Genomic DNA, 26,114 nt, shown 5'->3' with positions numbered 1-26,114 from the left:
AATCTCTAGCACTTTTTTCCGAGGCACCAAGAGAGATTCCTCCCTGGCACAAGCTTCTGTGTCAGCCCTACGCAGAGCAGTTCCATCAGGCAGTGCAGTCCCTGTGTCTTCATGGCTGGAGACTATCCAGCATCTCTTGCGAGCGAGAGGCATTTCTTGCTGAGCAGCAGAAGAGATGGCTGGATACCTCAGTGTCCTTTACAGCTGTATACCAGGAGAAATGGGCCATCCTCTGTGGTTGGTGTTGTGGATGGGGTCTCTCTCCGGTTGGAGCCTCTATTCAGCAGGTCGTGGACTTCCTCGTCTTCCTTTGCTGAGAGAAACTTTTCTCCGTTTCAGCTGTGAAAGGCTATAGAGCCTCCCTCGACCTAGTTTTCTGCCTGAAGGGAGTGAATATCTCCTCTTCACTGGTGATTTTGCTACTGATGAGAAGCTTCGAAAGGTCTTGCCCTCCCAGGGACCTCAGACCCCCTGAGAGGGACATGGCTCTCATTTTGAGGAGCCTGACTCATGCACTGTACGACCCTATACGAAAGTCATCAATGACAGGGATCTGTCATCTTTGTGCTTGCCCTGGCATTGGCGAAGAGAGTAGGTGAACTTTGTGTACTTTCCTTCAATGTTAAACACTCGAGGGGATGGGGATCAGTTACACTCGATTTCGTCACGGATTTCGTGGTGAAAACTCAGATCCCGTTGGTCCCTGATGCTAGGTTCGAGTCCTTCATGATCCCCTCCCTAAAGGACTTTGTTGATAATGATCCAGAAGAGATGCTACTCTGTCCTGTTAGAGTGCTGCATTACTATCTTAAGAGGACTCGACATGTCTGGCCTGAGTGTCAACAACTCTTTGTTAGTACTGGCTCGTCCAAGAAAGAAGTGTCTCAGAACACGATCTCTTTCTGGCTTTGTGAGACGATCAGGAGAGCATACTCTGTGGGTGGCGATGACGACACAGGTATTTTCTGCCCGAGAGCTCACGAAGTCAGGGGCATTGGTCCATCCCTCGCATTCTGGAAGAATCTGTTGGTTCCTCAGGTCCTGAAGGTGGGGTTATGGTCACGGCAGACCACGTTTACATCCTTTTACCTTCAGGACATTGCCCACAAGTCCCTGGGACACTTTTTCCTTGGGACCTATGGTGGCTGCTCAACAAGTTGTGTAGCATACCCGGCTCCTCTAAAAGGACAGGTAGCATCTCACCTATGGAAGTTAGAGTGTTTGTATGAGTGACTGGCTTCTCTTCCTCTTCCTTCCTCGCCATCCTTCATTCTCTTTCTTCGGGCAGAGAGTTGGATTCGAGCTGTCACATGCTGGAACTAGTGGCCAATGTAGGTAAGTCTCACATCAAGCACCCGTTCTGTTTTCTTTCATTAGATTTATAGAAGCAATCCCTTCTTTTACCAAGGGAGGAAGGGGACCCTGATAAGAAGGCAAACCTGTAATTGCCTTACTGTCACCAACTATTAGATTCGTCCTAGTCCGTTCTCATATGAGATTATGATTCTCACTCACTCGAAAAGGCCCAGAAGTCTGACAATTGATCTTGGAGTTCTCACACTCCGTTCAGTATGTCAGAGGCACGGTACTCTCCCTCTCTCTATCGACTAAGTGAGTCTTCCTCATGTAAAGGACCGAGGGTTTGTATATTGTGTGGGAACAAATAACAAATTTTTGAAGTAATTTGTATTCTTCTTAACTATACAAACCTGAGGTCCTTAACAGTTTTATGCCCACCTCATGCCACCCCTCAATCTGAAACCTGGGCCAAAAGGCAAATTGGAATGTTTACATCTGGGAGGTGGGACTCCCTCCTACTGGACGGTAGTTAACTGTCTAACCACCTTGTTTGAAAGTTTAATGGCTGTTCCAGCTTCACTGAAAGTAATTCCTTATGTAAAGGACCTCAGGTTTGTATAGTTAGGAAAAATACAATTTGTAATTTTTAGATGAAATTTCTTTCATTGCCATTCTCTTTTGTTTAATTACTTTTGTTGTTGCTGTGCGTCTTGCATTTTATTCTTACAGAATATTAGGTCCATCACTGCAGAGACATGACTGCCTTTTTGAGCTGTTATGTCTCTGGTTATGACTATTTCTCTAATTTATTTTGTTGCAAGGGGATTTCCTGTTATAGATTTCTTACTAGAATGTTGTCTGGGATTTGCTGGGGATGTAGCAGCTTCTAGGGAAGGGTTGTGTTGGTCTCTGACTTTCATACTGATAATATTGACTTTTCAGGTGTCCATAAGGCTTTATCATTATGGAAGGTTCTGTGGGAGTTTGGTCTACCAGGGGTTAGGTAGTTTTTTTCTTGGCCTTCCTAATTTAATCTGGCAGAGAAAGAAGGCCTTTGTGATCTCTTGAGGTAGTTAATGATGGTTATGGTGGTCTTGGCTCTACTGACTGCTGCATTGGTAAAGGGTTTTCCAGTTACTGTTATTCCTCATTGGGAGATTTTTTGATGAGTGTGACTTAGTCCTCAGTTCCTGACTTGACCAGCTTAGTGGTGTGAGGCAAGTGAGGACAAAGGAGGGAAGAGCAGGAGAGCTGTTAGTGCTTTTCTTTATGTCCTTGTTTTCTACTTCGTTGTCTGCCTCTACCTTTTCCTGAGCAGACAGTCATCAAGAAAGAGGAAGTCTAGTCTCACGTGAGAAGTCTTGATAGGCTGCTGCTGTGTGCTGTATTCATCGGGGGAGGGCGTGGGCACAAGGTCACTGGTAGTGATCATCTTTCCCTAGGTAGGGTCGGCACCAGGGTGCCAACCTGCTTAGACTCAAGTGTGCTCTTGCCTCATCTCAGCGAGTTCTTGTGCTCACATCAAGTCAAGCCTGTTTGGCTTGTACCCCTGGTGCTCGAGTTGTTCCCCTCACACCACAACTCAACAGAGTCGCACAGGGGTTTGCATGATTCGCTTAGTGAGGTGTTTGCATGGCCCATTTGCTAGTCATGCACCCAGTCTGTCTGTGGATTGAGTTTACTTATGGCAATGTGGTATAATGCTCTCTTGGTCCATCCACTGTCAGATGATTAGATGGACTGGTGAGCAGAGTGACTCTTCTTACTACAAGTCCTTAGGTTTGTATAGAGAAGGTTCATGTGACCTGCTAGGTGTAGGATTTGCACAGCCAGTTCATTAGTTGCATATCTGGTTAACAGATAGGTTTTGAGCAGGAGGCAGGGAAGGTCCTCTTTCCAGCCTTCTTTTGGGTTTTTTTTTAGATGAACCTTCGTCGTTTCCTTGCTTGAGACATTTGCGCTTGCCGAAGAGTATGTGGTCTGACCCCCCCTCCTCCAGTGAGAGATCTATGAACTCTTCCAACTGCTGGATGTGGCTAGCCCGACAACAGGTAGGGAAATTAGAGGAGTGGTGTCAAGGCCTGTTCCTCTCCTTCTTTCTTGGGGTTACTGAGTCTCGAAACACGGAACGGCAGTGTTTAAGTCGAAATGGGGTTCAGACTGACTCTGCTGTGGCTTGTACATTCTCTGATGAGAGACTTTTCTAGTTTTTATGGGTTTGGGAATGCCTTAGGGAGCAAAATTCTGTCAGATCTCTCCATGTAGTTGAGGGAAGAACAGCATGGACCTCCAAGGATTGGAAGGGACTAGATGGTCCTGTTTTTCGAGAATTCTTCTAGACCATACTGGAGTGGCCATTCTTGGAGTTTATTTCACTCACTGTGAGTGAAATATCCCATGGAAGCAAGTATGGCTTCTTTCCAGCCCTTGGTCTCACATACGGAATTTACCTTCGTGTGTACTCCAGAGGCATTTCATGGTCTTGTTGCCATAGTCAGTTAATGTGTGGTGTTTGGAGAAGGTTAACACACTGGTCTATGGGTTAGGAAGTGCCCTTGTCTCCAGCAGATTGTGGAAACTTTTTCCCTGCTGAACTTGGTTCTTCTTAAGAGAGAGAGTTCATCTTTCTCTCTGCTTTTTTCAAAACAAAATTCACTTATTATTTGCTTCTCAATTTGGAATTGTTGAGTGTTGGACAGGCAAGAAGCCAACCCTTCTCCCTTCAGTAAAATATAGAGTTACTCTTCTTCTGGCATGCCAGGTTTGGAGTAGAGGGGAAGAAGGAGGGGTAGCCAAGAGTGGCTATTGCCCCCCCCCCTCCACTGCCATGATGAAGGGTAACCTCTCTTGCTTATTTCTTCAGATTTGCTTATGTCTCGGTCTTGTCAACAGGGGTGGAAGTGATACGGAGCAAACCACTGGTTCCGTGGTCTAATGGTCAAGGTTCCTGGTAAGAAACATAACCAGGGGTTAGAGACTGATGTTTGACCTCTCCCCTGTTGCATCCTAGTCACTGTGATGGGTATGGCTCAAGTACCCATCAAAGAGAGAGGGGACTTCATACTTTCGTGAAACTGAAGGATGAGTACATTTGAGTACCTATTCTTCATAGCTGGGGAGTACCTTGCCTTTGCCTATGGCAGAATTGTCTACCAGTTCTTGATGTTGTTTTGAATTGGTGATGGTCTTTTCCCAGGAGTATTGCATACTTTCTTCCTTCAGCTTAGTTTGGGCTCTTTAAAGGGTATTTGCTTACCATGAAACTCTTAAGTTACAGAATTGTAGGCCTTTAAAGACACAGCTTCTTCAGATCTTGGATTTCTCACATTTTTATCACAGATGGAGGTTTTGATCAATAAAGTGAAACCCAGCCTCATCCCCAAACAGCAGATAAAGTACCTGAGCTTATTGACACTCAGCTGGTGAGAGTGCCTTTTAGATGGTTTCTTGTGTTAATGGCCTTAGGGAGGTAATGGTGCAATTCCTATCACGGCAGTCCTGAACAATGTTCTCTGCTTAGGCAGGTGTGTGCCTTTCAGGTGCACTTTGTCTGCACTGGTCTGTGCTCACTGAGTTTGTGGTGTGTTTGACATAGGAGGTTTTCGGAATGGTTGAGAGTCTCTTGGTGGTGGATGAGCAGTTACGCCGCTGTCATGACTCATACTTCTTAAGTAAAGGTGAGCATTGTCCTATATTTTACTTCTTAAGTAGTGCAGGTGCTCGAGTGGATGGTTTGCTGCTAAAGCGTTGTTTGCATTATGCATTTCATACATCAGCATGGTGGTGGTGGATGAGCAGTTACACCGCTTTCGTGACTCATACTTCTTAAGTAAAGATGAGCATTTTCCTATATTTTACTTCTTAAGTAGTGCAGGTGCTTGAGTGGACGGTTTGCTGCTAAAGCGTTGTTTGCATTATGCATTTCATACATCTGCATGATATTGCAGTTCAACTCAGTTGTCATTGTTTTGGTGCAGGGGGTGCTTTGGCTTTCAGTAGGATGAGGATCTTGCTCATTCCATCGTTCTTAAGTAGGAGCAGCAGATCAAGTCTTGTCTCTCTTGACAGAAGATTTAGAGTTTCCTCAATTCATCCCTCTGAATCTAAGGCGAGATTGGATGAGATACTGCTTGGGTGGTCTGTGCTTTTCAGTACTATTTAAAGTTATCCAGTCCCAGAGTTTGGAGTGCTTTCTTCTTTCATTAGTACTAATCAGTGCTGGAAAGAGTTGTCGAGGAACTCCTTCCTTTGGCTTCACATGGGTTCATCAAACTGTCACCGCCTCAGAGGAAGAGGTTGGTTCCCTTCTTGTGGGAGGGATCTTGAAGTCAGGGCACTACTCCATCCCTCACTGTTCAGTTGAACTTTTCAGGTTTCCAGGTAATGAGGATGGGTGTCTGGTATGTTGGACTTCTTGTTTCTCATTTTACCTGAGGGATGTTGCTCACAAGTCCTGAACACTTTCCTTTGGGACCTGTGATGGCTATCCAGCAAGTTGTGTAGTCAGCTGAGCTCTGTTTTGGACAAAGTAGCTTGTTCGATGTACCTAAACCTGGTATAAGTCTGGAGTTGGAAATGGAATGACTGGATTCCATTCCATCCTCATTCCCTCTTTTGAGAACAGTATCTGAGCCGAAGTACACACTGGAGTCAGGCATCCTTTCCCTGTTGATGACAGAGACACCTCCCTCAACCTCCCTTATAGCAAGGGGGAGAGGGGAATAGTCTGGTACCCATTCTGGATTTTACCATGACCAAACTACTTTCAGACATCAAGTATCTTGCGGGAGATGTCATGGTTCATTCCTTGAGTAAACCCCTCTTGCCTTAGAAGGGGCACTCGGGCCCAGGGCCCTACTACCCAGGCAACTATTTTGTTAGACTGGTATGGGTTCAGGAGCTATGAACACCTTTGCTTGTGCAAGGCAACCAGAAACATAGCAATTCTGTGGCAGTTCTCAACTCTAGTCAGTTGAAGGGGACTGACCTCTCACCTAAGGAGTAAGCCTCCTTCAAAAAAGTTGATTTGTATTCCCATAGGAACAAACAAAAATTTGTATTTAATCCACTGCAACTGCCCCAGTCAATCTCTTTGGCTGAAGGAAAAGTGAGTGCAATAGTTGGTGAGTGAGGGTTACTCACTGACCCCCCCTCTCTCTGCCAGTGTTGTTATAAGTCTCAGATGGGAGGGCTTTTCTCATTGTGGCAAAAAGAGGAGTTGGGCTTTCATGCATTCGCTCCTGCCCCTTCCTTGTAATTTTTGTATGGTTTGCACTACTGTGTGCTTAATGTTCAAACATGCCTAAGAAATCCTTATCAGTCGTGAAGTGGATAGAGATTGTTACATTATGTTGAAGTGGGAAGTTTATGACAGCCATAGCCAAAGAAATGGGCATCTCGAAAAGTAGTTTCCATGTGGTGTCAGCGTGCCAACAAGTCTGACCTGGAAACAGCATTGAGCATGGGTATTGAAATGCAAATAAATTTCCTATAGGTTATCCTTTTTTCCTTTGTCTTGGAATGATTCCTCTTTGGAAGACTGGAAACCTAAGTTTCATAAGAGGGATAGCAAGTTTGGTCCTATCTCCTGAGGTAAGGGAGTCTCTAAGTCTGAAGGGAGAGATTTGTTTAGTTCCAGGATGTAAGACAAAAAAGCAAAAAAGATCAGATTTAAGAGTGACTTGAAAAGAGTTCATATTATGGATCTATTGTATCTGTAATTTGGAATAGCAGGAGGCACCAAAGAAGGTATTTTTGACAGGCAAGCGCAAGATTGATCTGAAAAAGGCAGAAGATTAATTCTTGTCCTTTGCTCTTCCCATTGCCAGTACCACTGCTGATACAATTGCTGACACTAAGTGGAGTTTGGTAAGGAATGGCTCCATTTTTTCTTCCAGGTTGGAGGTTAAGATGGTTTTACAAGATGACTAGATGTTCTACTTAGCAGCAGTACCCACCTCTGGGTTCTGAGGCTTTGATCCAGAAGATAGTGGTAAAATATTTTTCTCTCCCTTTTATGACCATCACAGCTTCAGAAATGGACACCTTGGAACACTTCTTTCGGGGGTTCCTGACCATAGCTAATTTATTGTCATCATGTGAGCATTCGGATGATAGGAAATCTTGCATTTTGTGTACCTTTCAGAAGTAGGTTTGAGTTCTGCCCAAAAACGAAGTGATAAGGGTAAATAACCTTTGTGGTGTAGAAAGGCATTCTTTGCATTAACTGGTGACCCTAAAGCAATTTCTAATCCATTTATATGCCAACACAGTACTGTATCTATCATTGCCTGATTCCTGTCATAATTCCTATTTGATCAAGGGGGTTCAGCTCTTGTGCTTCAAATTTCCGTGTTGCTTTGCTTTGCCATTTCATTGTGGATGCTGTTGTAAAATTCACCTTCATTGACAGTGAAACTTTTTTTGGCTCTCCCAGCCCTGCTGCAGTCCATATCATTATGACTTTTTTGCAGTAACATTAGGAAGTTTCTTCTTTACCACTCTGGCTATTTGAAATATTATAGGCAGATGTATAAAATGAAGACATTAAGTGCAGTTTTTAATTGGTTTGGGTCCATTGTAATTCTCATTAAATCTGTTTGCAAGAGGCATGGACACAGATTGATTAAGCAGGTGTTTTCTCATGATGTTTACCCATGTCACACCTGTCCGATTTGTAATATATTTTTGGAACTAGTTAGTATTCCAGCATTTTTTATAGTAGTATTAAGAGTCCTTGCTGATGGAAATGTGAAGGATGAGCTTGACCATAAGTTAGTATTCCAGCATTTTTTATAGTAGTATTAAGATTCCTTACTGATGGAAATATGAAGGATGAGCTTGGTCATACTTTACAAAACCTAAATAATCTTTCTTTAAACCTTTATGAGGTTTTTCAAAATATAGTAGTTGATTCATCATTATTACCAAAATTGACTACTTTATTTTGAACAGTAAAACAAATTTTTTTATCTAATACCAGATAGGTATTAGAGCCAGTGCAAGTAGTTTATTCGTCCCATAACTCATTTCAAACTTACAAGCATCATTAAAAAAGTTTAGTAGAATGCCAGTTTGATGGAGCCCTCAGCTTTTCATGTATACCTCCTCCACCTTCAGCCACTCCTGCTTGAGGAACCTTGCTCTGCTTCCAAGGAAGGTTCTGAATAACATCATATACTTTTCACTCTTTGTTTAACATGTCACCAACAGTCATATACAAAGGCTCAGCCAGGATGAAAAAGAGAACAGGTATTAGCTAAAAATGGTAGCAAGTTCCTATTCCTACTCACAACAAACATACATAAAGAATGAATGTGCCCACAATGAATAATGGGACTGGTAGCAACCTGAGACTATGATTTTTGCCCACATAATAACAGTACTACCAACTAACAGTGATTTTCTTTCTTTGTAAGAGGGACTGAGGCATCTGGGGCAATTTTATGAGTACAAAAATGGTTTATTGTAAGTAATTGGTTTGTTTCAGAAAATTAATTTTGAATAAAAAATATATACACTTCAAGTACTGTGCATTTGTTATCTTTATGTGAATGTGCCTCTCTAAATACTGTCTATTCTTACCTCCAGGTATGTTTGGATAAAGTAATATAGAGTAGAAATGCTAATTATGCAAAAATAGTTTTCAGGAATGAACCAGTGACTGCATAAAACAGGAAAGCATATTGCTGTATGATGTGCTGATGACCTCTTACATAAAAGATCTGTCATCATATCAGTATAAGGCTTTATCTAATATGAAATGAGATCTTTCAAGCTAAAAGCAACAGTAGTTTGACTGGATTTCTTATCTCTGGAAAACATGAACATCATCATGTTGAGAAGTGCACTGGTGCCATACTGCCGCTTACTAACCAGTAGTGGTGTGTTTAGTCAGTATACAAGGTAAAAATGAATGGAAGTTTGCTTTTGTTACTCTCTCTCTAACACAGTTTGTATGTACAATAATTCTTTTAGTTACGTTTTGTCTTAATGCAATGCAACTGGGATATGATAATTTATTTTTACAAAATATCGCCTTACAAATACTGTGCAACAGTTAACTATAGTCACATTAGGCTATCAAGACCCAGAAGCCACACCATCCACCTTGAAGCCATGCCTCACGCATCCATTGTGCTAAGTTAACAGATTGGTTCATGTATGATGTACATGTAATAGATTGGTTCGTGTATGATGTACATGTAGCTATTTTATTTACAATTTCTAGTCATATTGAGAATGAATTCCATGCAAGTTAAAATGGTTTTAAGGTTTTAGCACTTGAGGAGGAAATTAAAAGAGTTAAAACATGTATATCACAAGAGGTCACTTTTGTTTTGTAGCAGGAATAAACTAAGCAGAAACAATTACACTAAACTTTGTATGGCCTAGACATGCCCCATATCATTTTGTAATTGATAAAACTATTATCAATAGGCTGTATTTAGAGAGGAGGCTATATAGTTTTAGGGAACAGCCACATTAGTATCTATGATACAGACCAAGACTACAGCTGACCTCCTTGACTTAGGACCACCTTGATGTGGTGAGGGGGCTCTTGAACCCCAGGAATTTGTTCTCAGGTCGGAGTCCAAGAGTCCCATATACAGTATCTTTATACTGTATATTTCTTTGTAGTAATTTTTTTTTTAATTTTCCACTTTCGCTAAAATTTATTGGACCTGATAGATAGGAAAAGATATCATAGCTCGGACTGGGTTTATATCCGAAGCTAAATAGTGGGAACTGTGGTAGGACCATCACCTACATGATAATGTTTGGACCTGAGAGATATCAGATTGATAGCTCAAGGGTAGAACTATTCTTTAGGACTGGGCCATGGATTCCATGGGCGTCTGGTTCTGGGGATATGACTCTCGGCAATCTATCCGGTTTATCCATGATATGATTAGGGTGGGGATGATTGTATTCTTGTAATGCTCTTGGTCCTAGCAAGCAGGTTGGCCACTCTAATCAGGTTGTGCCATCCCCTGTGGGGTAGGGTGGGGGCTTGGACATTTGAGAGTCGGTTCTAACTGTTTTGGCACAGATGATGACCTCTGCACCCACCTTAGAGATTGAAAATCCTTCAAATGTTGATGACTTTGGATTGACTTTGAGACAAGAGGCATCTGTTTTGGAATCTGCTGAAAGTGCAAATAAATTGGTGGCAATGCTAGAGCCATTTATATGCCCAAGTATTGAGCCTGAGGAAGATAAATCTACCTTGTTCATCGAGTTTCTTCCATTAGATATGAGATACAAAATAATAGATGAGGAATTCAGCAAATATGGAATTAAGGAAATGGGAATCAAATTGGCAGACACTTTTCATTCAGGCAGGTTTGGATAACCTTTTTAGACTGTAAAGAGGCTTTGGTTGCCTTCTCTGAACAAAAGAAGTCGAGAAAGAATATCTTATGTTTATTAGTAAAAACGATCCTTTCTAACCTGGAGGTATATTATGGAGGAATGAGGGTATTGCATTTGACGATGTCTTGTGTGTGAGAGAGAGAGAGAGAGAGAGAGAGAGAGAGAGAGAGAGAGAGAGAGAGAGAGAGAGAGAGAGAGAGAGAGACAACGAACAACGACGTCTTGTGTGAGAGAGAGAGAGATAGAGACAACGAACAACGGCGTACGTAATTGTTGAATGATGTCATTAGAGAGTGTGGTTTTCTTTTGTTTACGTTTTGATTGTCCGTGTGGTTTCGTGTTTTGTTGTTTTGGGAGTCTTGACAGAGATATTGTGCTACAAGGACGGTTTTTTCCGGTAGTTGGTCGGAGTTTTGGTTGCGTTTTTTTTTCAGTTTGTGTGATTTGGTATTTGGAGGCTTTGTGGTGGGAGTGTTTGTACTTGGGCGTGTTTTGGGTTTTGTGCTGTGTTGGTTGCGTGATCGGTGTCGTGTGATAGCCTGGTTGTTTTTTTTTTCTGCTGTGTTCCGACTTAGTTGAGTTTGAGTCTTCGTGGTTGAGTCTTTTTGAGTCTTGTTTTGGGTCGTGTTTGTGTACTGGTTGGGTTGTTGTTTTTTCTTGGTTGTGGACTGTTGTTGTGTGGTGAGCGTTGGCATTATCGGGCGGTTGTGGTGACTCCGTGACCTCCTTCTGCTTGGCAAAACTTCCCGTCTGGAATTCGTGAGGCCTAGCCTAGTACGAGGTGAGTGTATGTGTTTTTTTTTGTTAGTGTGAGTGTGTGGTTGTGAAATCCCGCCACATTATTTGGCCCAACGTGGGGCTGTTGTGTATTTACTGTTAGGATTGTTTTGTGGTGGATAGAGTGAGAGTAAGAGGTCAGGATGAGTGAGATAGAGAAACTGAGAGAGGAACTCCGGGTGGCTAGGGAACTCCAGGGTAGGCTGGAGGAGGAGAATGGGAGGCTGAGGAGTGAGAATGAGGAGTTGAGGAGTCAGTTGGAGGAGATGGGGGGAATGCTAAGGAGTGCAAAAGAAGAAATGAAAGAGGAGATGAAAGAGGGGGTGAAAGAGTCTGAAGAAAGAATGGATAAGAAGTTAGAGTCTGCAGTAAGCAGGATGCAGGAAATGATGAAGGGAATGCTTAAGGAGTTCTTTGGAGAAGGAGCTGTAGGAGGAGGTTCCCCTGGGTCTTGGGATGGGCTAGAAGGGTTGCAGAAGGTAGAGAAGAGTGGAGATGAAAGTGATGGAAGTGATTTAGGTGCAGTAAAGAAGGAAAAGAAGGGAGAGATGCTGGCTAAAGGTAAACGGGAGGACAAGGTTAAGAAAGGGGGTGAGGAAAAGAAGAAAAAAGGAAAGGGGCTTAGGAAGGATGAGAAGAAAGTTGATATTGGGAAATTGGAAAAGAGTAAGGAACAAGATGAAAGTGAGTTGGAAAGTGAAGATTGGATAAGGGTAGTTGAGAAGAAGGGTAAGAAAAGCGCAGTTGGGAGGATGGATGTTAGTGTGGAAGTGGATTCACTGTATTCGGAAGAGTGTAAGAAAGGTCAGAGTGAAACTAGCGGCAGCGACAGTGAGAGTGAAAAAGAAGTACGGAAGGCTATGTATGTGAGAGAAGTGCCACGGTGTGAGAAGTATGAAGAGTATGGAAGTAGGGATATAAGGGATTTTTTCAGGGAGTATGAAGGTTATTGCACGGCTAAATATGGAGAGAATAAGAGGGTATGGGCACGAGAGTTAGGGGTTTCTTAACAGGGTTTTGCTGAGTATGTATGGGGTGGTAATGAGTGTAGGTCATGTGTCCTATGAAAGTATTAAAAGTAGGATTATAGAACAGGCAAGAAGGACAAAAAATAGTGTTAAGTATAAGAGGAAACATGATTTCGATGAGGCAAGAATGAATGATGGTGAATCTTTGGATATGTACGTCTGTCGGTTGGAAACATTAGCCAGAAGGAAATTTGGTGATGAGGGAATAAATGAGTGCAAAGAGTTAGTACGAAAGTTGTTGGCGACGGTACCTGAGGGTGTGTATGAGTTCATAAATAGGAAGCGCAAGGAAAAGATGAAGTGGACGAATGAAAGGTTGAGGTGGAATGAAATTGTGGATCTGGTTGAAGACCGTGAGGTTGACAGATGCGCGAAAGAGAGTAGGAGTGTTAGTGTTAGGGCAGAGGTACCAGAATTTAGAAGCTATAGGGAAGCAGTTTTGGCAGGACCGAGGTGGATGGCAGAGCAAGTAGTTGATAGAAGTGTAAACGTAAATAATGCAAATATCAAGGGGCCACAGAGAGATAGAAGTAGTAGTATTGGAAGGGTAGAGTTAGTTAGTTATGATCTAGGGCAGAAATATTATAGGTGTGGGAAAGTGGGGCATAAGAAAAATGAATGTCGGTGGGCATTGGGAGCTTGTTTTGGGTGTGGAGAAACGGGGCATTTGGTGAGTGAATGTAAGAAGGTTAGGGGTATCAAGTGTTATAGGTGTGTGTAGATAGGACATATAGCTAGTGGCTGTCGGGGTACCCATGGGGGCATAATTTGTGGTAACTGTGGGCAAAATGGGCATTATGCCAGGATGTGTAAGGAAGTGAGAGCAAAGTGTACCGAATGTGGGGTGGAAGGTCATGTGGCGAGTGTGTGTAGGCGAATGAGAGTGGGGCAGAGTACCAGTTCGGGAAACTAATTAGTGAGGGGTTCAGTTGGGTGGATCCTCCAGAATGCAGATGGTGAGGGTAATGCATGTGCGTGAAGGGTTGATGCATGAGAAAGGGTTTGGGGTAAACGCACGAGTGTATGAGCGTGCAAGTGATTTGTAAGGGTGTGTGTTTGATTGCTCTGATTGATACTGGGTGTAGTGTAAATGTGTTGTTTAAAAATGGGTACGATAAGTTACGGGGTGAGTGTGAGATAAGGAATTGTAAGGGTGAGGTCCGTGGGATAGGAAATTTAGGGGTACCTATAGTAGGGATGATGTGTGAAAAGATAGAAATTGATGGGGTAGTGATGGACGAGAGTGATTTTTGTGTGATTGAGGGGGCTAATGATAAATACGATATGTTGTTAGGGTATAGATTTTTGAAGGGGTGTGGGATGGTGGTCTGTCCGAGTGAGAGTGTTATGGAGTTGCGTAGATGGAGAGAGGTGCCGCAATATGTTCGGGAGAATGCAATGAGTGATTGGTTGAGGATGAATAAATGCGAGCCGAGTTTCAGTGAGCAAATGGGTCTGGAGGACCGCCAGTTGGTGTTGGTTGAGGTTGGAAGAAAGCGGAGGAAGTTGGAGGAAGTAAGTGAACGGAAGAAGCGTAAGTTGTGTGATAAGGGTGTGCTTGCCGGGGTGAGAATGATTGATAGGGCATGCAATACTGAGGATAGCATGAATGATACATACAGTGTGTGTGGGTTTGAGTTGACTGGGGTGAGTGAAATTTCGGTGGGAAAGGAACCTACTAGTAGGCAGGTGATTGGTAGTATGGATGAGTCTTTGCGAGAGCTGGACAGAACTATGAATGAGTTGAATGGGTTAGTGGCAGAATTTGGAGAGATATTTGGGGCAGAATTGGAGGGTGTGGATGAAGTGGTGGGTGAGATAGGTCAGGATAGTGATGAGGAGGGTAGTGTGCGTCTGGAATGGGGTGGACTGGAGGGGTTGAGTGAAAATGGTGCTGAGAAGGGAGTAGAGACAGAGAGAATGCATGAGGGCCCTCGAACAAGATCCAGGGGGCCTGTTCCGGAGCATCCGTGGGTCCTGCCTAAGGCTATATAAAATCTGGGTAGTGTGTGTGTGAGAAGATGTTGTCAAATGTAGTGGGGAGTAATATGGAGGAATGAGGTTATTGCATTTGTGACTTCTTTGTGAGAGAGAGAGAGAGAGAGAGAGAGAGAGAGAGAGAGAGAACGTCTTGTGTGAGGGAGAGAGAGATAGAGACAACGAACAACGGCGTACGTAATTGTTGAATGATGTCGTTAGAGAGTGTGGTTTTCTTTTGTTTACATTTTGATTGTCCGTGTGGTTTCGTGTTTCGTTGTTTTGGGAGTCTTGACAGAGATATTGTGCGGCAAGGACGGTTTTTTCCGGTAGTTGATCGGAGTTTTGGTTGCGTTTTTTTTTCAGTTTGTGTGATTTGGTATTTGGAGGCTTTGTGGTGGGAGTGTTTGTACTTGGGCGTGTTTTGGGTTTTGTGCTGTGTTGGTTGCGTGATCGGTGTCGTATGATAGCCTGGTTGTTTTTTTTTTCTGCTGTGTTCTGAGTGAGTTGAGTTTGGGTCTTCGTGGTTGAGTCTTTTTGAGTCTTGTTTTGGGTTGTGTTTGTGTACTGGTTGGGTTGTTGTTTTCTTGGTTGTGGACTGTTGTTGTGTGGTGAGCGTTGGCGTTATCGGCGGTTGTGGTGACTCCGTGACCTCCTACTGCTTGGCAAAACTTCCCGTCCGGAATTCGTAGGTCTAGCCTAGTACGAGGTGAGTGTATGTGTTGTTTTTTTGTTAGTGTGAGTGTGTGGTTGTGAAATCCCGCCACAATATTATCCAAAATACCCTGATGGCAACCAAATAAGTGAAAACTCACTAGCAAGAACCCCCAAGCCAGCAAAATGGCGTGTAGTAACAGTTCAAGAGAAGTGGGGTAACACAATACTATTCAGGAGGTATTTGAAACATCAGGTCGGAGGCATCAATATTTCCAGAATTACACACTTTGAATGAAACAGCTTTTTGATCCATGCTGAATCAGTGGAACAAGTAGGCATGATATCCAACTGGAGGGTTACCCCAGAAGGTAAGATCAAAGAAGTAAAGCCTCACTACAATTTTTGCTATGCTAAAGGTGTCATCTTCCACCAGAACTTACTGCATATGAATTTTCAGAGGAGGAAATCCTTGATATGTGTCTTCCTAATGGCTGGAGAGTATTTAAAGTACCTAGGTCGTCCATGATTATTTTTACATTGTATGGTGAAGACTTACTAAATTTCATTGAAACTGAAAAAGAAATAATCAATATTCATCCTTTTAAGCCCCGGCCACTTCAGCGTTTCAACTGTTTTGATTATGGTCATCCATCCCGGGTATGTACAACACCTAAACTCTGTGGTACATGCTGTCTCCCAGAGCATGGTGATTGTTCAAGACAGATGAATTGCATGAACTGTAAGAAGGAACATAGTCCTAGAGATAGTAATTGTGAATCTTACAAGGCTGAACAGGAAGCTTTGCTTAAAGTCCATACAGAACACATAAATGTGGGATGGACAAAGAAACTCATAGCTAGGATAACTAATTATAGTGATGTAGTGAAACAAAAATATAGTAATTCAGTTCCCTCAGCAAACAACCACTACCAAAGAAGGATTCTTGTCCTTTTATAAGTAATATAGTTCCTCAGCCTAGGCAAAGGAGCTCCATCCTTCGAAAGAATCACCTTCCTGATTCAGAGCTTGAAATTGTTCAAGCTCCAGAAACTTCCTCTGTGGGAGCTTCTCAACCCTCTTTAGGGGCACTTCAGGCTTTTTCAGAAGCCTCCCTAGCCTCATCCCAGGCAATCTTGCTCTCAGATTTAGGGAATCTTCACAAGAGAGATTGCAGGCTTCTGTATCTCATGTGGCAGAGGTACAGTACATCAGATAAATATGGAATATGAAATGGCAAGTTATAAAAGATTGCGTACCCATTCCAGATCTCCTCTGTCACCTCCCCCAAGAAGGCAAAGCAAATGTAAAATTATGCCATCAAAAAAGTCTTCCTCCTCTGAAAGGTTGAATAGGCCACCAAGAAAGACTATTATGACCAGGTCTCCACCAGGTAAACCCTCTCTTTCAAGGGCCTCCTATTCTTCATTTGGTCAGCCAACTAAAAAGGTCTTCGTAATGGCATCTTTTGATATCTTGCAGTGGAATTGTAAAGGACTGTGTACGTGTGCAGAAGAGCTAAAAGTCATGTTGAGAGAGAGAAATCCTGGTATAGTATGTCTGCAAGAAACCAAATTAGGCCCCGAGATTTTTAATCCTGGCCTTAATTACGAGATTTTCTCCTCTGCTTCTCCTGCTGGCAACCATGCACTTGGGGAGCTCCTGTTATTGTGAGTAAATATTTGGAATACTGTCGAATACCCCTTACTACAGATTTACAGGCACTTGCACTAAAGATAATTTTATCTAAGCAGATTACTGTCTGTTCAATCTACCTTCCTCCTAGATCTGCTTTTTCAATGGCGGATATTCAGTCATGGTTAAATCAATTACCATCACCATTAGGAGATTTTAATGCACACAATCCATTGTGGGCAGGTAATTCTATAGATAATGGGGGAAAAGTGATAGAGGAAGATATTAATAATGATATTGTGCTTCTTAATGATGGTATGATGACTTACCATAACACATTTTAATTCCTATTCAGCTGTTGATTTGAGTATATGTTCCTCAGACAGCTTTAGATTTTAACTGATCTGTTGATGAATATATGCATGGTAGTGATCACTTTCCTTTCTGTTTAAAGTTCGTCAGGAATGTTCCTACGGAAGCACCACCAAAATGGAAGGTAATGGAAGCAGACTGGCTGAAATATGAGGTGGGTATAAGATTAGAAAAAACTTATGAATCTTTTAAATGCCACTCAGAAGCATATGGCTGTTTTTCAAAAACAGTTTGAACAAGCGCAGAGGCTGTTATACCAAGAAGAAGTGGAAAACTTTTCTCAGAAAAGTTACAAGATACTATAGAAAATGCAAGTCATGTGGCACATCTGTAGCCAAACAGCATCGATACTTTCGTAGTGGAAAAAGAAATACAGTAGTACTGTACATGGATATACTACATAAATGGGGTTAATTAAAAAACTCCATCCAAAATAGTTTGGAAGAAAGTAAGGAAGCTTGCAGGGAAATTTTCTCCTCCTAAAAGACCCTCTTCAAAGGTTGGAGATTCATTAACCCTTAAACGCCTACTGGACTTATCATACGTCGACTAAAATTGTCTGTTGGGTGCCAGGTGGACGTACCGTACGTCGACTACAAAAAATTTCAGCCTTCGGTCAACTTTGACTCGACCGAAATGGTAGAAAAATGCAATTTTAAGCTAAAACTCTTACATTCTAGTAATATTCAATCATGTACCTTCATTTTGCAACAAATTGGAAGTCTCTAGCACAATATTTTGATTTATGGTGAATTTTTGAAAAAACTTTTTCTTACGCCCGCTCGGTAACTCGGCGAAAATTTCAGAAATTCTTTCGTCATTTTGTCGTAATTTTTGCACTGTTCTATATTAGCCGTTACATAAAGTTTTATATATGAAAATGTGTGCAATTTCATGTACAATACAACAGAAAATAACTCATGTTGTAGCTTTTATCAGTTTTGAAATATTTTCATATAAATCACGATAACTACCAAAATGTCAACCTTCGGTCAACTTTGACTCGACCGAAATGGTAAAAAACGCAATTGTAAGCTAAAACTCTTACATTCTAGTAATATTCAATCATTTACCTTCATTTTGCAACCAATTGGAAGTCTCTAGCACAATATTTCGATTTATGGTGAATTTTTGAAAAAACTTTTTCCTTACGTCCGTGCAGAAATTCTTTCGTTCACGTTGTCGTAATGTTTGCACTGTTTTATATTAGTCGTTACATAAAGTTTTATATTTGGAAATGTGCGCAATTTCATGTAGAATACAACAGAAAATAACTCATGGTTGTAGCTTTTATCAGTTTTGAAATATTTTCATATAAATCATGATAACTGCCAAAATTTCAAGCTTCAGTCAACTTTAACTTGACCGAAATGGTAAAAAAACGCAATTATAAGCTAAAACTCTTACATTCTAGTAATATTCAATCATGTACCTTCATTTTGCAACAAACTGGAAGTCTCTAGCACAATATTTCAATTTATGGTGAATTTCTGAAAAAAAAAAACTTTTTCCTTATGTCTGCGTGCGGTAACTCGGCCGAACATCTCAGAAATTCTTTCGTCATGTTGTCGTAATGTTTGCATCGTTTTACATTAGTCGTTACATAAAATTTTATATATGAAAATGTGTGCAATTTCATTTAGAATACAACAGAAGATAGCTCATGGTTGTAGCTTTTATCAGTTTTGAAATATTTTCACATAAATCACGATAAGTGCCAAAATTTCAACCTTCGGTCAACTTTAACTCGACCGAAATGGTAAAAAAACGCAATTGTAAGCTAAAACACTTACATTCTAGTAATATTCAATCGTTTAACTTCATTTTGCAATAAATTGGAAGTCTCTAGCACAATATTGCAATTTATGGTGAATTTCTGAAAAAAACATTTTCCTTACGTCTGCACAGTAACACGGCCGAACATCTCAGAAACTCTTTCGTCTCGTTGTCGTAATATTTGCACCGTTTTATATTAGTCGTTACATAAAGTATTATATATGAAAATATGCGCAATTTCATGTACAATACAACAGAAAATAACTCATGGTTGTAGCTTTTATCAGTTTTGAAATATGTTTATATAAATCACGATAAATAGAAAAATTCGACTTTCGGTCAACTTTAACTCGACCGAAATGGTCAAAAACTGCAATTGTAAGCTAAAACACTTACAGTCTAGTAATATTCAATCAATTAGCTTCATTTTTCAACAAACGGGAAGTCTCTAGCACAGTATTTCGATTTATGGTGAATTTTTGAAAAAAAAATTTTTTTACGTCAGCGCCTTATGAATTCATGCATCATTTTGTGATCATATTTTCTCTGTGTTGCTTTGATCGTTTTAAAATTTGTTATATACCAAAATCATCGCAATTTAGTGTACAATACAACTAAAAAAAATTAACTCATTAGCTTTAACCGTTGTGCTTACAGCACGATTTGTATACAATTATATAAGAGTTTTTTTTTTCACTGTCATATATTCCAATATTTATATATGATGATGATTTTTTTTAATTTCTGATGATTGCATACTAAACTTCAGGCAATGACAAAAAAGGAGCCAAAAATGATTTCTTAATCTTAAAAACTAAGCGTGCTGTGATTTTTGAAAAAACTTTTTTTCCGCTCGGCGCTAACTCACCGAACGCCACCAGCATACGGGAGACGTTTTTGTAAATAGAGGCTCGGCGTTTAAGGGTTAATAACAAGTCCCAAAGATGTCGATGAATACCTAGATCAGCACTTTTCCAATATTTCAAGTCCAAATAATTATCCCACAGACTTTCAGAGGATTAGGAACTTCCAGGTTTCTGTAGACTTATTTGGTGGTAATCTTGAGGCTTACAATGCTAAATTCTCTCTTGATGTGCTACAAGTTGCCCTTTCTTCAGCGGATGATACTTCTGGTGGGGATACTATCCTGTATGTAATGCTTCGACAGTTACCGGAGGAGGCAAAAACTTACCTCTTGAAGATTATTTTTTAGAATTTGGGATACTGGATTCTTGCCAAAAGGATGGGAAATTGCTATAGTAATTCCAATTCAAAACCCAAAAAAAGACCCTCATCAAACTACTAGTTACAGGCTCATAGCTCTTACTAGCTGTGTATGCAAGCTGATGGAGAAGATGATCAACTCTTGTTTGGCCTGTCATTTAGAAACACACAAATTACTTTCTCCACTCCAGTTTGGCTTTTGCAAAAAGGAGATCTACCCTGGACCCACTGCTAAGACTTTTTAATTAAATTCAACAGAGCTTTGTAAACCAGTGCCAGACAATTGGTGTATTCTTTGATTTAGAAAAAGTATATGATACAACATGGCGTCATGGAATTATTAAGCAGCTACATAAATTAGGCGTAAAAGGAAATATGATAGGTTCATTAACTCCTTTTTAACAGACTGGTCTATAAGAGTAAGAATAGGAAATACTTTGTCTACCCCATTCAGACTAGAAGAAGGTGTTCCACAGGGGTGTGAGCTAAGCGTAACTTGCTTTGCTGTTGCTATTGATAGTGTCATTAATGAAATTTCAAATCTTGTACGGGCCTCACTTTTTGTTGATGATTTAGCTAAATTATTTATTGCACTTCATATGATGCTAAATCAGCTTGCAGATATTTACAAAAATCCATCCTCTCTATCTCTAGGTGGGCAAAACAAAATGGCTTCAGGTTTTCTACAAGTAAGACAGTAGCTGTTCGTTTTGCTAGGTGTAGATGTCAAGAACCTGTACCAAATTTGAAACTTGATGGGTCTGTGCTTCCACATGCAGATGACATAAAGTTTTTAGGAATGATTTTTTTTTATTCCAAACTCACTTGGTCTAAGCATACAGTATTGAAAATTTGAGGTACAAAGTAAAAAAATCTCTCAGTCTTTTGAAAGTGATATCTGGCTTTAACTGGGGTACAGATAAGAAATCTTTGCTACAACTATATGATGCACTATGTAGATCAAAGTTGGATTATGGATGTCAGATTTATTCAGTAGCATGCAAAAGGAAACTCCACAAACTTGTTGTAGCCCACAGTATGGGTTTGTGTATTTGCTCTGGGGCTTTTCCAACATTTCCTGTCGAGAGTCTTATGTGGACATGCACCAACTTCCAATTGATTTACAACGAGAGGAGTTAGACCTCCGATACCTGATTGGGATTAAAAATAATGCTAACAATCCATCAAATAAAGTTTGTCAACAACTTGATGCTAGCAATTTCAAGCCAAGATCTTCTGTTCTATTCCGGATTCGGCTGAATGCATCTGTAAATGATAATTCTATACAGACTCAGAATGTTCATGAATTGTCCCCTTCCAAAATTCCACCTTGGCTCATACCAAAAGCTGAATTGTGCAAGAAAAATATAGTGAAAAAGAACACCCATGTTGGGATTATAGATGTATTACAAAATGGTACATTTTATTTTTTTATATGGAATATAATAGTTTAGTGTGAGCTACATTTTCTTTTTATTTTATCACATATTCTGCAAATTTTTTCTGAGCAAATATCAAACACCACTAATGCCTCCTCAAGTAGCATCTGCCTCTTCTGGCTAAATTTGTAATCCTCTCATAAGCTGAGAGTGGGTATAACCTCATAGAGTGGGGTCAACCCCAGTCAGATAGGTTATAATATTGGCTCACCAGAGGGGCACGTCTTGGATGTCCAGTCAGATTTGGAAGCAGGGTCTTTGGCTCTGAAGGTAAACAGCTTTCAGGTACAGCTTAAGTGTATTAATATTCTCTAATGGCCTGACAGAAGGGTAAAAAATGTATTCTTTCCAAGACTTCTTTTAATTTTTTTCATACTATTTAGTTTAACTGGGAAATTTCTTTTTAAAATAAAAATCAGGTAATTCAAAGTAAAGGAAAGGTTTCATGCTCTTGTGGAAATTGCCAGGTGCTGACGTAATTGAGTTCTTTTTCTATGAAGGTTTGTGTCTTGGATGTTGCAGGAGTATTTATATAATCATGTAGGTATTACAAGTGATGCAGTGTCAGGAACTTTTGAGACATGTAAACACTGAAAGTATATAAAGTATACACTCTCTTATTGTTCTTTATGTAGGTGATTAATGCTGGGTCATGTGAGACTTATTGTTCTTTATGTAGATGAATAATGCTGGGACATGTGAGGGTTACTGTGAACAAGATTTTTTGTTGCCTTAGATGAGGCCCTTGATCATTATAGTTTTGTCACCAGGTAAGTACAGTAGTTTAAGTAAAGGGCATTGTTAGCTTTTATGAATTATCTACTGTTTTTTAAGGCTGTTTAGAAAATTAACTTCTAGAACACTTCCGACATTTTGTAGCTGTTCCATTTTACAGAACAGAGACTACTGTTATACAGTAGTGAGCTTGTGGTATTTAATAGCATAATGATTAGGTTTACATTTGCCACTTACAACTATCTTGTGAATAGATTTGGAAACGTCACTTTAAGGCTTCAAGTTATTATGAGCTATAAAGTTCTGTGCCAGTGGGAGGATGAAATTGTCTTTAACAAATAATGTTTTAATTAGATCATCTAGTTATAAAGTTTATTAATCTCTACCCCTTCAAGGTGAACTGTGGTTAATGCATCTGTTGTTCTCAGTTTTGTTTCTGTTGGTTCGGTAAGAGGACTGGTGGACTGAGTGTTTTCAATTTGCTTTTTGGTTGCTGAACTAGATTGTTTTAGTTTTATATTTATTGGCTTTGTTTCCTATTTAGAAATTCTGCTAAAGGAGACATTGATGAATTGGTTAGAGTTTACAAGGTATGTGGATGTAGCACCCAATTTGACTTGTTGGCTTATGAAAGTCACAAACTTCAGGTGCAGGAACAAGGATTGTTCATTCAATGACTGATGTAGCTAGTGTGTTAAGGGGAGTGTCGATGCCATAAGACCCCATTATAAAGTAAATGACTGTTTCTACCTTATGATTGAAGGTGTTTCTGCTGTATGATTGAAGGGATTTGCTTAAAATTTTTTATTTTACAACTAATAATGAAAATTCTCTTGTGGGGAAATTTAGAAATTTGACCTTTAAGTCCATTTGTTTTGCAGTTGAAAAAAATCATGACATCATTTTTCAAAATTAATATACAAAATTAAAAGTAGCAAAGAAAAGTGATTTTTCCGATGACAAAATAAAGATATATAGTTATACTACACTCTGTAAAAGTTTCATTGAATTTGGTTTTGCGTTCTTGGAGAAACAAGCATTTAGTTTTGAAAAAATCCTGAGAGAATCTGGACATCTTGAGGAAGTTATGGGATATTTTAGTGGGTGACAATTATTTATGAATAAATTTTTTCACTGGTTTTAATGCATTTTTTACAATTTGTTGATCGCAGGGCCGTACAAGCAATGAGCAAAATTGTCCATGAACCAATCTAAATATTTTTTTTACCAATAACATTTCAAACTATGGTTATTTACATACAAAACAGTCCAAAACAGTGTATAACTCAAACTCGATATCCTATCCAGGATCATTCACGCATAGACTTTTTACGTTTTCTATAATTTGTTGTTACAGCGCCATACAGTTGACCCCCACCTATTCGCGTTTCTGGATTTGCGAATCACCTATTCATGGATTTTTCTGTGAAACATATATCCACATTATTTGTGGAAAATTTGCCTATTCGCAGAATTTTTCATAGAGAAATATTCAATAATTACTGTTTTTTCATGTTATTTTCATGACTAAATACATTTTTCATGATAGAACTTTTAAAATAGTCAGGTACAGTATAAGCGTTTTAGAGGGGTTTTTTGGTGTTTGAAATATCAAAATAAGCGTCAAGTGTCAAGTATTCGGGGATTTTATCTGTTTGCGGGGGGGTTGTGGTCCCTATCGCCTGCGAATCCCAGGAGTTGACTGTACAGGTGAACAAAATTGTCCATGAACCCATCTAAACATTATTTTTTAGCAATAGCATTTCTAGTTATGTTTATTTACACATAAAACAGTGTATAACTTAGTTTATCATATTCTGAAGTATACTGTACAGATGTTTTTTTACAAGTCTTTTTTACAGTTTATTATGGTTCCCAGTGTCATACAAGCGATGAACAAAATTGTCAGGAAACCAATCTACAAATTTTTTTTTAGCATTATCACTTAAGGATATATTTATTTCAACATAAAACAGTTGAAAACTATTAATAACTAAAATTCAATAATTCCTTGAAATTCAGCAGTTGGCACACTCCTTAATTGGCCAGTCAGTGTTGTGAATATTTACTGGAAATATAAGAAGAGGTGAGAAGCTAATAGGGATAGGAAACATCTGCTAAGAGCTCATCTAAAACTAAAGTTGTAAGTGATAGGAGTAAGAGCCTTTCCAGCTAGTTTGATTGTTGCTCTTCTCCTCTTCCTCCTTTGCATAACAATCCTTCTCACTCGAGACATTTCTCCTTCTCAGGTTAAATCTCCCCATGTTGTTCGGGATATGAGGTTTTAGATACTGGAATCTGATGTAGCTAGTCTAAGGATACTGTAGAAATATTCATGGGATTTTATGATGGCTACTTTAGCTACATTGCCCTCCCATTTTCCTTGTGTTTTGCCAATGCCCACACCAGGTTTCTTTGTCTAGAGGTTAGTCACCTGTGGTGCTGTGCCAACACAAGGCGTTACGCTACTGTTTGCCTTGCGCTTTGTGCCACAGTTCTTGATTCCCTTTTGTTATCCTAGGTCTTCTGGTAGGTATTCAGGGTAATTTAAGGGGTCTAGTTTGCCTTAAAGGTCTGAGTTTCAACAGGTTTCACATTAGTCTTCTTATTAGGATCTATGACCTTCCCAGGCTTTTTTGAGGGATTCTCAGTCCCTGTCTTTAAGCCAACTTTTGGCTTCTTTGTACAGAAAGGTTGGATGGTTTTTTGCCCAAGGGATTTGATCCCAGTAGCCCAGAGTTTGGGTCTGCAACAGGATTTTTTGTTGTCAGTTATTCAGGTATTTTCTGTGTTGTTGTCTTCTGCTCTCCTAGGTTCTGGTGCCAAAAATTGCATGATGCCAGTTCAGGCACATGTTGAAATAAGTTCTTTTCCTGCTCTGGATTAAATTTTACCTCAAAGTTTGTCACTAGTTTCAGAGATTTCAGCTGAAGATTTAAATAAAGAAAGAAAGAAACAGATTAGGCAAAACATCCTTGTCTAGTCACATTTTTCCATTTTTCTTTTATCATGTATCTGTCTTTATTATTGTTAATATAGTATAATGTGTATTCCCCGTTTATATATCAGTTTTACAGCATCTTTGTATTTGCCTTTCTATTGATCTTGACAAACACATCCACAAGGCACCTAAATTCTCAGGATGCCAATCCTGGAACTCATTTGGCCAATTCCCAAATCTAATTCTTTGGGGTTTGAAGTCTTCAAACCTTAATCTTTTAATGCTGGATACAAAAGCAGTCTACTTCATTGTCTCTAGATCCCATTCCCTTCTGAAAGTCATGAATGTCCTTATATTAGGACTGTTACATATCTGTGAAGGGAGACCTTCACCTCCCATACTATCCAATAGTTGTGGGAACAGTGCATGAGTGTGGTGAGCCTGGGGAAATCTAGAAATTCAGTGTTGCCATTCTGGGTTGAGAATCCAGTATTGGTCGGAGTAGCATTTCCACTAAGCCTAACTACAAGGTCTGCACTCTAGGACCTTGTTTACCCTGGAGTTGGTGGATAACTAAGTACTGTATAATTTATTCAAGCCGTTATTGAATTTCTTTATGCCCATTGTAGAACTGAAACATCATTATCAAGAAAATATTTTTGAAGGCACCAGTGATTGTCACATCTTCAGTTTGTAGCAGTCTCCCACTGATGAATCTCTTATGGAGATGAATAAGGATAAAGCTCACTTCGGTCATACCCACCAAATGCCCTAAGCACACGCACCCCAAGATGTCCGTCTCATTGGATCCCCTTTTTGCTCTTGTATATTCAGTACAAATTTGTAAAAACAAAAAGGTGATAAAAACAACCTTTTGTAGTA

The 26,114-nt window shown here is 40.1% G+C and overlaps 1 protein-coding gene across 5 annotated transcripts in view; it reads left to right on the top strand.

The window, feature by feature from the left end:
• LOC136837455 (glyoxylate reductase/hydroxypyruvate reductase-like) overlaps positions 1 to 26,114 on the top strand; it is a 63,921-nt gene that overhangs the window by 9,261 nt on the left and 28,546 nt on the right. For 2 of the 5 annotated variants that reach the window (XM_067102235.1, XM_067102234.1), the window contains exon 2: positions 8,942 to 9,204. The exons of the other annotated variants lie outside the window; for them this stretch is intronic. In XM_067102235.1, coding sequence (XP_066958336.1) covers positions 9,122 to 9,204 — 83 coding nt within the window. In that variant the 5' untranslated portion in view covers positions 8,942 to 9,121. The remainder of the gene's footprint in view (positions 1 to 8,941; positions 9,205 to 26,114) is intronic. 5 annotated transcript variants of the gene reach the window in all.

The sequence above is a fragment of the Macrobrachium rosenbergii genome, chromosome 59 (genome assembly GCF_040412425.1).
Source record: "Macrobrachium rosenbergii isolate ZJJX-2024 chromosome 59, ASM4041242v1, whole genome shotgun sequence".
NCBI classification, from domain to species: Eukaryota; Metazoa; Arthropoda; class Malacostraca; order Decapoda; family Palaemonidae; genus Macrobrachium; species Macrobrachium rosenbergii.
The sequence above is the reverse complement of the archived record's forward strand: the minus strand, read 5'-3'. Positions and strand labels throughout refer to the sequence as shown.